Below are 12,110 nucleotides of genomic sequence, written 5' to 3'. Positions count from 1 at the left end.
GCGCAGCGTTTACAGTTTAATGTTTACTCGTTTTCCCTTGTCATAATTTACCTTTTCCTTCGCAGAACAATTTATAATGTGTTGTTCAGTTACATTATATCACTACCGAAAGAAATGATATGGGTTAAATTTTCATGACACAATAGAAGTACATGCAAAGCAGAGAAATACAAAAGAAAAGGAAACCCTTTTATTGTTTTTTTTTAATTTCAAATTACAGTGAAACCTTGAGCACGGAGCAAACACTCTCATTTCATTGCGATTTTTTTTTAAATCCAGCACTGTTTTAAGCAATGTTAATGAAATTAATTTTACAAATCAAACATATTTTGCCATAGTTGTATTCCGACTATCACACCAAATCATGCAGCCACAATTTACACATTTACTTACAATAGATTCCATCGACATATTTGTAAGTTATAACTTTATTCAATATCTTTTTTAACAGAGTGGGTTTGAACACCGTTGCCACAGCTGCGATTTGTAATATGTTGTTGACTGCGATGAAGTCTTGATGAAAAATGTCTTAAAACTACGATTGAAGATTCAATTGAAACTCTGGCTTACTTCCTAATAAAAAATTCCGCATTTTATTTGTCTACTTAGTTTGTCTTTACTTGTTTTTAATGTTTTTATTGATAAAAACAGAATACTTCATAAACAAATGTCCAAATATTCTAATTCCACTTGTTATTAGGATATTTAAATTCAGACGCAAATTAAAGTATATGCATTGGGGAAATCGGAAATGATTTTCAAGTATTTGACACCATCAATACATATATAGATAATTCTTGTATACCTAAATCCTCACAAAAGAGGAAATAGAAACAACTTTGTTGGTTACATTACCAAACATTTTCACTCTGGCGAAGATACAAATCTGTATTCCCTTAAAACCTCACAAACATTTATAAACAGACATTAATCAGCTTAAATACTTGTATTTGAAATAGTTTTCATGCAAAATGCAAAATACATGTCAGTTTAAAAAGTGTATCCTAAAAAATATAGTTTATATGTAAATTTTGTTTTAGTTATTCCACCAACATGACAAAATTGTTGTACGTCACATTCGGCTGCATACGAAAAAGGGTCGAAAAACATATTTCCTTGAATTAATCCTACATTTCATTACAATACGAAAATTCTTGGTCACAAATATATATCTTGGTTGTTTCAAAGTACCATTTTTTTAATTTGGTGTTTCTATAGAATACAAAGAGTGTGGAAACATGAGTCTACATGGTTACTAAAGCTTGGTAATGGTTAAAATAAAAATAATATGAGTGCTGACAGACACTATACAGTGAGAATTGATAGTTTGTATGAAATGTCTTCACATTGTTTTATTTTCATTGTAAACGGAAACTTTTACTTTCAAATTCCACCTTAACTCTGCCAAAACTAATGCAACAGTAGTCTTTGTATTTTTGAAAAACTATGGCTTTTCTACCTCAGGAATAGATTACCTTAGCTGTATTTGGAAAACTTTTAGGAATTTTGTTCCTTAAAGCTCTTCAACTTCGTACATTATTTTGCCTTTTAAACATTTTTTGATTCGAGCGTCACTGATGAGTCTGAAGGTAAATATAAAATTTAAATCCTGGTATCTATGATGTTTTAATTCATTACCAACGTTCGTTCTTCAGTTAGTTTTTTAATTCGAGCGTCACTATTGACTCTTTTGTAGACGAAAAACGTCTTTTGGAGTAGATAGTAGATGGGTTTATAGACCAATGAGACCATCTAATAAATACTGGAATCTGTACGTTTTAGAGGGATCCTATGAAACTAAAACAAATATTGTCTGAGTGGATCATACGAAAAAAAAAATTAATTTATAAGTTTGATTTTGATTAACTAAATTGAAAGAGACAAATATTATTATATAAACGAAAAAAACCCAGTATTCTGATCTAACGAAAGGGAAGTAGCACCTATGATTCTAAACAAAAATTAGGAAAATATACGAAAAGGTTTTTCAAACTCATTAGATGATGACAAACGGTAAACTATAAACTGTGTATGTGACAATCAAACACACCTACGACATCCGAAGATAAACAAGAGTAACCAAACACAACCTAGACACCAAAGACTGACTAAAACGAACATCCCCAACATATGATGACGATTTCAGGTGTTTTGGAAATGAAAGCAAATCCCGCTTCCCATATGGCACCTTCTGTAGAAAATATAATATGGTGATAAGTTAAATTGGAAAATGTCACATTAGAGGACAAAGAAAAGGTGAAGGAATAATAATAACAATAATAAAATAATTTCCGTCGTAATCTGTAACAAAATACTACATAATGATCAACAACTTCGTGATGACCTCCGTAAGAGATTATTCCATCTTAACTACTTGAAACACTTGTTTTATCGCTTTCCTGAATGCAGAAACACACTTTTTTCAGAATGTTAGGATATTGTAGGAAATGCATGCTCACGTAAATCGAATATACACTCCATATACAGGTGCTCTACAAATATTGCTATATAGAAATGTAACGAAAGGGAAGTAGCACCTATGATTCTAAACAAAAATTAGGAAAATATACGAAAAGGTTTTTCAAACTCATTAGATGATGACAAACGGTTAACTATAAACTGTGTATGTGACAATCAAACACACCTACGACATCCGAAGATAAACAAGAGTAACCAAACACAACCTAGACACCAAAGACTGACTAAAACGAACATCCCCAACATATGATGACGATTTCAGGTGTTTTGGAAATGAAAGCAAATCCCGCTTCCCATATGGCACCTTCTGTAGAAAATATAATATGGTGATAAGTTAAATTGGAAAATGTCACATTAGAGGACAAAGAAAAGGTGAAGGAATAATAATAACAATAATAAAATAATTTCCGTCGTAATCTGTAACAAAATACTACATAATGATCAACAACTTCGTGATGACCTCCGTAAGAGATTATTCCATCTTAACTACTTGAAACACTTGTTTTATCGCTTTCCTGAATGCAGAAACACACTTTTTTCAGAATGTTAGGATATTGTAGGAAATGCATGCTCACGTAAATCGAATATACACTCCATATACAGGTGCTCTACAAATATTGCTATATAGAAATGTAAAATTCACTATGACAAGCTATATTCATCTCTTTTGTCGTAAAGTTTTGTTCTCAACCAAATCCCATTGGCAATATATAGATCGAGGTCAAGTTGTGATGCAAAGATAACTGCATTTGTTGTATCCTTTATTCTATGTAAGGTGAGAAAGAAAATGACATTTCCTAGACGACTTTGTTAATTGTAATGTATACATCCCTATAACAGAATGGTAACGTTTCGGTAGATGCCTCGTGCAGGGTGAATACTACGTGTTCTGCATGTCTCCCTTATGTAATTGAACGGTTAAACATAGAATTTACACTGTATAAAAAATGTATTCGGTTGTGAAATCCCTGGTTGTGTTGAGGCTACGGCATATGCATCCAGTTGCATGCCGACTCATATATGTTGTTGGAATGTCTTGATCTCTGTTTTTGATATACATAATCAATTGTTTCAAAGACTAGTCGCCCGAACCTACGATGACATTCGATTGCGGCCCATGCAAATTTGTTCCTTAGATCGATTTGATTCTCTACCAATTTATCAAGAAATAATTTTAATATATATTGCCGGAATGGCTTTGAGTGGGATCCCATCTATAGGATGGCGTTATAGCTAGGGAAACAAGCTTTTGTATCTATAGTCGGCTGTTATTGTACTTGAAGATCCTAACTTGAGCTTTTAATTTGGCATTTGATAAAGGACTTCCCGTTCTGAATTTTTCTCAGAGTTCAGTATTTCCGTTATTTTAATTTGTAACAGCAATAAGATGATTCGTTACCAGTATAGTATTAGGTATGAGTTTAATAATGGATTGGAATCTATATCATTCACATCCATCCAAGTAGGCAGTCCAATGCAATTAACATAAACGAATTAGCAAAGTTAAAATCCTTTTATTAGAGTCAAATATTAAAATAAGAGTATTACAAATCAGTTTTTTAATCCGAAGAAAATACATCTGTTGCGATGGAGTCCCCAATAAAAAAAATAATTTTCTTTAAATACCAAAATATCGCTGCTAACAACAAAGATTGTTATGATCATTTTGTTAACATAAATTAGATATTAGATTCTTACTTTATTATAGGTTTATTTATATTTGAAATCGCTTTCATATAATAGAGCAGCATGAATAAACAGAACCGTTTACATTCGTAGTTCTATAAGGATGTCAGTACTGACTTGTAAGTTGTATACTTGTTTGTCCTTCGATATTAGCAGCTATATTAGGCCTCTCTGTGTGTGACATACATCTTTCAAGAATTTCAGCAATGTCATTGTGACCTTTCTTGAGCGGTTTTATTGTATGTTGTTCGAATATTTGGTTTACCACCATTATGTAATAGAAGGTTAACAATTTTAACTTCACCATTTTTTGCAGCTGCAAATAATGGCGATTCGTTATAAATAGCACAAATATTTACGTCCGCTTTATTAGCAATGAGAATTTCAACAACCGACAATTTCCCTCGAAGTGCCGCGACGAACAATGGTGTTTTTATATCTTGGGTTACAGCATTAACATTATCTCCATTTTTAATTAATTGTTCGACGATTTCTGCGTTTCCTTCCCTAGCAGCATGGAATAATGGCGAACACTTTCTACTATTAACAATCTTAGGATCTGCTTTATTTTGTAATAATATTTTCACAATAGTCTTCCAATCATACCATGCAGCTATTGAAAGAGATGTGCCATTCTTTTTTGTGTGCAGATTAGGGTCCGCTTCATAGTTCAATAATAAATTGACCATATCGGTATGGCCTTTTCTCGATGCAAGCCATAAAGGTGATTCGTTATTTTCATTTATGATATTAGGATCACATTTTTGGTACAAAAAATATTTTACAATTTCTAAATGATTATTGTCTGCTGATTCATGCAGTGGAGTTCTCCCTGCATAAAAGTCGTCCTGTCTACATCTGTAACAATCCTTCTTCGTTTTGAATAGCATCTTAACAATATCGAGATACCCCTTTGATGAGGCTATATAGATAGGTGTCTCTCCTCTGTGCCAATAATCCTGCCGATATAAATGCAGATCACAATCATGAGCAACCAATAATTTTACAATGTTAGTATGACCTTCTTCTGCGGCTAAGAAGAGAGGCGTTCTACCCATTTTGTCTCGAACATTTACGTCAAGATTAAATTTCAAAAGCATTTTCACGATATCAAATTGACCCTTCTTCACAACGTCCAAAAACGGAGACTCTCCTGAGAAGAAAAGCGATGATTTATTTGAGTTAATTCGTCGCTTTATGTTTTCAACAAACTTGCAACGAAAAGATTCAAATTGCAACTGTCTGTTTGTAAATACAATACACCCGAATCCACTGACTATATCTTTATAAAGACGATCAAAATATTGATTTTCTTGGTTCTTACTTATCTTAATGATACATTCATCCATATCTTCTTCTATTGATTCAAATTGAAATCGATCGCGAATGAATTCTGCTGGGTAAAAGACGAAAAGCAGGTCTTTCATCATGTGTTCATGTGTTCCCCACAAAACAAGGCCAAAATATCAAATAATTTATCATGAATAACACGATATTCATTTCTAGTTTTCTTTACATACGAGTTCTTGAGACTTTCAATTTGATTCCTTACAACTGCTAAAGACAAATTTTGGGATGTTAAAAAGGTATCAGAAAGATGATTCAAAATATCTTTAATTGCTTTATTACGCAGAGACAAGTCTTCCTCGATAATACAATTATTGTACAAAACAAACAGAGTTAGTGTTGCGATGGTTGTCTAGTCATTTTCTTTCATTAAGGACAACAAATCATCTTTTATTATTTCTACCGGACTGGAAAAGAACTTGACAATGTCACAAGTACTTTTAGAAATGAAAAGCCGACAAAGAAGTGGGAAGGATTTGAACTGTATAAGATTTGTATGTCGTCTTAACGTTTGCATTTGATCAGAAGATAGATATATTTTTGCAATACGATATCTTTCTTCGTCTGATAAAACATACTTAGCACACAGCAAATCAATATTTTCTGCGGATATATTAAATCTTCGATACTTTTTATCATGAAAAATATGTGATCGACAAGTCATGAACATTTTAACTTTGTCCTGCATTAGGATTTTTTGTATATCATCCGAAACTTTATTCCATGTTTCTAGTGTTTGCACGTCTATAGCATATTTGCCACATAAATCATCAAAAATGAATATCTGCTGACTATTAAGGTTATAATAATGAATTATATCAGTTGGAAAAACGGACGGTATTATATCATAGTCCTGTTTAGTATGTAACATTAAAGTTACGTAGTGGACAGAAGTAGATTTTCCGCATCCAGAGGGTCCAATGACAAATATGACGTTTTGAGTGGTTGCAATTTCTGCCAATGCTTTTATAGCTGTTGTTTCGACTACATCTTTTACTTCGTCTCTCCATTCTTTAATTTTTTCATCATGAACCTCGATCTGCAGTGACAAAAAACGTACCTATTTACTACTCACATTTTAAAAATAATGTTTTTAGGTTGATATCATGGTGTATATTGATACATTTAAGTTTATATAATTACATTACATGTATGTTTCATTATAATACGTTATTCTGATTGGCTAACTAGCAATCTCGTGATATTCTTTAATCAATTGCATTACACAATGCAACTTTTCATTCATGATGACACGAGGTCCCACAATAAAGTGCACAGGTAAATGAAATAAAAACTTGATAAAAGGCGTGTTTTCATGATCCAATAGGTAAAAATGTAATTATAAGTATTGAATGCTTTTTTTTGTAACTTTATAGGGTTGTAAAAGCGTGCGCACATTTTTAGTATGAAGCGCTTCCGCACTTCATACAAAATGTACTTCGGTCAACGATTTGACACCCCAATAAATTTACAAAAAAGAGCATTCAATTCTTAAATGCAACTCAACATGTCATCATTAGAAAGACAGGAAACTCATCATGTTTTAATGTTTTCGCTTTTTGATACGCTATATTATAGCTATATTTAAACCAGTGTGAGTTGAAAAATTTTAAAAATTTCAAATCACTGACCCTTGTGCAAAGAGTGAAATGATTTCACGTGACGTTTAACGTTTACTTTATTCTAAATGAAAAAATAATTTACTTTCATCATCAAATTTCATGAATGTATAAATTGAAACCACGATTTTGAAGTATTACATATTTTTTTCGCATTTCTCTTTCTTTCTTGCCTACATTTTACAGATAACTATATGCTAGGAGAACTGTCAACGCTATTTTTCACTCACCTTGCAATCCTTTAGGTATTAAATGTCTTGTTACATTTAGATTTTTTATTTCTACCAATATTTCCTTATCAAGCTTGTAATTTTGGAGGTCACGGCATATCGCTTCAAAAGTCTCCCCTCCAAGTCTAGTGATTGCCTTGAATAAGAAAGATAATATTTTAGAACAAACATAATAGATAAGCACTTTATTTATATTTCGATGGGATAATTGAATTGTCGTGCATATTTCTATATGGTTAATTTTCGAACTTTAGGTCATCAATACTTTTCAAATTTGTACTTTATTTTTGGCTGTGTGTTTTTATATTTTATTTGAGTGTCACTGATGAGTCCTTAATAAACGAAACACGCGTCTTCGGTTCACAATTTAATCTTAGTATCTTGGATGACGTTTTTTGCAAACATTGGGCTGATATTCATGTTTCATTTTCCCTAATTTGAATCGAATGAGAAATTATCAGTGTGAATACATGTATCAACCCAAAATCGATTCAAATTAAACGTTCGATTTATCTTAAGTTTTAATCCGAAAAAGCATGCCGGATGATACAGAATATTGATAAACCACTGTCTCAACTAGTTTAAACTAGTGTAACCGATGACATAAGTTTCGTATGATTATTTGACACGTTACTTGTTTTGCAATTGAACGACATATACACAAAATACTACACGAAGAACATCTAAAAATACATATATGCTTTAAAACAACAGTCATGCATCTATTATAAAAAGTGTCGACTAACTAGATTTATTCGCAATCTATTCCTCTCCATGATTGCCTCTATCACTCGCCAGAGCCAGACTTTCTTATCCAGTAATACGCGTCCAATATATAGGATTGTGTTTGTCCTTATATGAACGAGGAAGTCAAACCGCTAGAAGCTTATGAAATCGAGAGAGTCTACGATAATTATTTGACGATTTTTTTATTGACAAGGCCTTCTGTCGTTTGTGAGGTTGCTACAGCATTACTTTATAAAGGCATACAGAAAAGGGAAGAACGATGCCAAACGGACATTCAAAGTCCAAAAATAAACTGAAAACACCATGGTTAAAAAAGAAAAAGACTGAGCAACATCAACCCCACCAAAAACTTGGGGTTATCCCAGGTGATCTAGAAGGTTAGGCAGATCCTGCTCCATATGTGTCACTCATCTAGTTGCTCGTTTAAGTACAAACCCGGTGGTATGTATAATTCGGTAGGTCATATTCTGTGAAAAGTGGACGGGGTTGTATTTGGACAATCGGGACATATCTGACGTCATCTGGGGAAACAGATATTTCCTGACGATCAACGGACTCGTAATGACGTCTGTTAACTGTACAAAGGTACGATTTCAACTGTACCACTTTGAACTATTGTTTTGATAGCTTCCTTGTGAGCAGCAACCCTCTTATAAAAACACCATAACAGGGAATACAAGCCCTAAAATATAGTGTGAAGTTAAATGATACTGCTTACATCTTTTCTTCTTTCTTAGAAGAAATTCCTATATGAAGTCAGTCTCATGTGAATAAAGGAAAAAGTTGGGGAAAATAGGAGTACAGTTGGTTCCCATTGTTCGAAAACACGTGTTGTTTTACAAAGTACGATTTATCCCTCCCTTAGATAATATACTTGTATCTAAATTGGTCAATCTTTTTTATGAAGCAAAGCAGGACTTACCAGTATAGAAAAATCGAATGTTAAATGTAAAAGCTGTTGCGAGTTTAAAGAGGCATAGATCATGTAGATTGTATGTAATTATATATGATATTTATGTCTTTTAATATTTATTATACAAATACATGTATGTTAATAAATCTTGTGCAACCAAATAGAATTTTATCGTATTTTGATTAACTACCTTGCTAATTGTTTCCCATTGGCTATTGAATTCTTCTTCTGAGATTATTTTATGATCGGAATGTGCAATTATGTTCCGATAGTACTTGATTCTTGTCAAATCGGCTCCAATACTGTCATCTGAACCAGGGGGTAATTTGTCTTCTACTTTTATGTAAGCCAAATTTCGCAACAAACAAATCATTAGAGTTAAATCGAATGATAACGATGTTGCAGCACCTAAAAAGAAAAACATTGTTGTGCATTTATTAACAGTGAAAAGGGGGTTATCGTTACAAATTATTTTGGGAGATAGACGATGTGCTATTTTGTATTTTTGTTACGTTTTTGTTAAGAGGAGACGAGTTAAACACTCGTCTCCTCTTAACAAAAACGTAACAAAAATACAAAATAGCACATCGTCTATCTCCCAAAATAATCGTACATATATGATTTTGATTAATAAACTGAAAGTATGAAATTTAGTATAATATTGAGCACAAAGTCGGTAAAGTTTTGTTTTCGTTAAAAACTGATACGTAGATGTGTATGTTCAATAGACATAGGTTCCACTGATTTTAACATAAACATATTATTATGAAAATAATGATATTACCGACTAAAGGAAACAATAAATCCCATTGATTTTGATTTATAATCCGCTTCGATTTCAGAGAGTTTAATGTTTAGAATCTGTGTTGATTCAAAACAGTTTGAAGACCTCCTGGATTAAACTGCGTGTCGAAGTATACCCTCACTGCTGGTGGAGCGACTTTAAATACGAGATTTGCTATTCGCAAATGATTGCTTTCGTGGTCATTTTCTTTAGTACCATCACTCATTGCAAGTAGTAATTATGATGAATCTACAAAATGAAAAAGAAGATTAATTTTTAACTAAAGCATTATACATATGTGGATGCATGTCTCAATAAAGCATACAAAACATCAAGAATAATGAATTATACAAAAAGATTTGATACACCATGCTATAAAATATGGTTTATTTGCCTGCACCAAGTCAAAAATGACAGTTGTTTTCTATTAGCTGACAAAACCTACTGGACCGACGCAAATTATGCTGGTCTTAGACCACCGGACCAGCGCTAATTTCGACCCCTGATTGAACCCAACATCAATGATGGTAAATGGCTTGACCCGAGTAAGGGAAAGGTCATGGGATCGATCCACAACCGCGTCAAAAGCATCACAAATGACATTGCGCATTGTGTCTTTAGTGTTTTTGTTACTTGTTTTTGTGATTTGTATCGACCTGGTGAGTTTATTCCTTTTCGTCTGATTTAAATAATGTGGTCTATGTTTTGCTGTCACATCACTATCCAAGGTCAGCCTGATTGGACCTGGTTGAAAGGTGAGAAATTTGCCTTGTCCCTGGAACACCTGGCGATTTTTGATAGATTAAACATTTGGATTTACAACAAAGCATCGATCAATCTCTTGGAGTAACTTATGAATAAACTCATCATAGATACCAGGACTAAGTTTTGTAGATACGCCAGACGCGCGTTTCGTCTACAAAAGATTCATCAGTGACGCTCGAATCAAAAAAAGTAAAAAAAAAGCCAAATAAAGTGCAAAGTTGAAGAGCATTTAGATCCAAAATTCCTAAAAGTGTTGCCAAATACAGCTAAGGTAATCTATGCCTTAGGTAGAAAAGCCTTATTATTTCAAAAAATGAAATGAATTATGAAAGATTGAAAAAAACCTTTGATTTACATCGGTCAATTTTTGTAAGACAATCGAGTTCGATTAAACATCGGTAATTCAATACAGGATATACGATTATAGTTACCGACTTTAAACAAAATCTGGTATTAAAATGATAAAACTTTCGATAATACAAACAGGCATATGGATTTGACCCTTATACTGTCAGTTTCATCTTATCATCATCAGAAGTGTCTGAGCAATAATATAATATATTATTCAATTTCCAAACTTTTCCACAGTACTGTTTATAAAATTAGCCTGCAGTCAATTAAGAACTGTTCAGTAACTTTTCATTGTAATGTAGATGCAAGCAGGTAAAACCCAACTTCTGACCAGATCTCAATTGACTTCACAGTACTGTGTTCATCGCAGTTGAAAGTAAAATCACAAAAGTACTGAACTCCGCGGAAAATTCAAAACGGAAAGTCCCGAATCAAATGACATTCATTAGAATACCTGCTATTCAACAAAATAGGTTCAATATACCATCTGTCATTCAATCAAAAATGGACTTTTGACGAGATGAATACGTTATATATGGACCTGTTCAGATTTTATTGACCGAGGACGACGTCCGAGGTTCAATATAATCTAACAGGTCTATATATAACGTATTTACTGAGTGAAAGTCCTTAATTTATATATAACATATGTAAATCATAGCGTAAATTTGAAATCAATGTTGACTCGATGTTTCTATTTTATAAAATGATATTGACGCTGTGTTACTATTTTTAGTCGCAAAGCGTCTATGTCATTTCTAAATATAGTAACGTCGAGTCAAATTGGCAAGTTGTGAAAATTACAAAATATTTATTGGCAAACACCTGACAAATTAAACTAACGAGAAACAAGAAAAATCAAACCATATGTGATAGATTATTATATAGTTGTGGTCTGTTATATATTTACCACATGAAGTGACATTTCGAGACCTTTACGGAGTATGAATTTAATAAGGAAAGACAATGCATTACTGTGAACTCAGAAATTATTGCGAGGTTTTTATAAATATGAATAATGCGAATAGGTGATCATCGTAATAATAAGAATTCGCATTTTGATAACTAAAACACAGATCTGCATGTAGTTTTCTTTTTGATTTTTTTTTTTGTAAAATTGCATTCTTGTGCAAGCACAAATATCTGAATGTATAGTAATTGGTTACGTTTTCTGCAATGTACATGTGTAA

The 12,110-nt window shown here is 32.6% G+C and overlaps 1 protein-coding gene and 1 long non-coding RNA gene across 2 annotated transcripts; both read right to left on the bottom strand.

Moving 5' to 3' along the window:
- Positions 1 to 4,373: 4,373 nt before the first annotated feature.
- On the bottom strand, positions 4,374 to 5,222 carry LOC139526180 (inversin-like). The gene has a single exon (XM_071321305.1). It carries the CDS (start codon positions 5,220 to 5,222, stop codon positions 4,374 to 4,376), a length of 849 nt encoding a protein of 282 aa, XP_071177406.1.
- Positions 5,223 to 7,363: 2,141 nt separating this feature from the next.
- Positions 7,364 to 10,047, bottom strand: LOC139527065 (uncharacterized). Its single transcript, XR_011665253.1, has 3 exons — positions 9,805 to 10,047; positions 9,211 to 9,428; positions 7,364 to 7,496 (listed from the first exon to the last, which is right to left on the bottom strand). It is a non-coding gene; the product is annotated as an uncharacterized lncRNA (long non-coding RNA).
- Between the last annotated feature and the right edge of the window lie 2,063 nt (positions 10,048 to 12,110).

Source organism: Mytilus edulis, chromosome 6, assembly GCF_963676685.1.
Source record: "Mytilus edulis chromosome 6, xbMytEdul2.2, whole genome shotgun sequence".
In the NCBI taxonomy this organism is placed as follows: Eukaryota; Metazoa; Mollusca; class Bivalvia; order Mytilida; family Mytilidae; genus Mytilus; species Mytilus edulis.
Note: the sequence above shows the minus strand (reverse complement) of the source record. Positions and strands in the feature narration are given on the sequence as shown.

What these genes read in the sequence shown, in the direction of transcription:
- LOC139526180 (XM_071321305.1), bottom strand. Translation starts at nt 5,222, where the DNA reads ATGGGTAGAACGCCTCTCTTCTTAGCCGCAGAAGAAGGTCATACTAAC.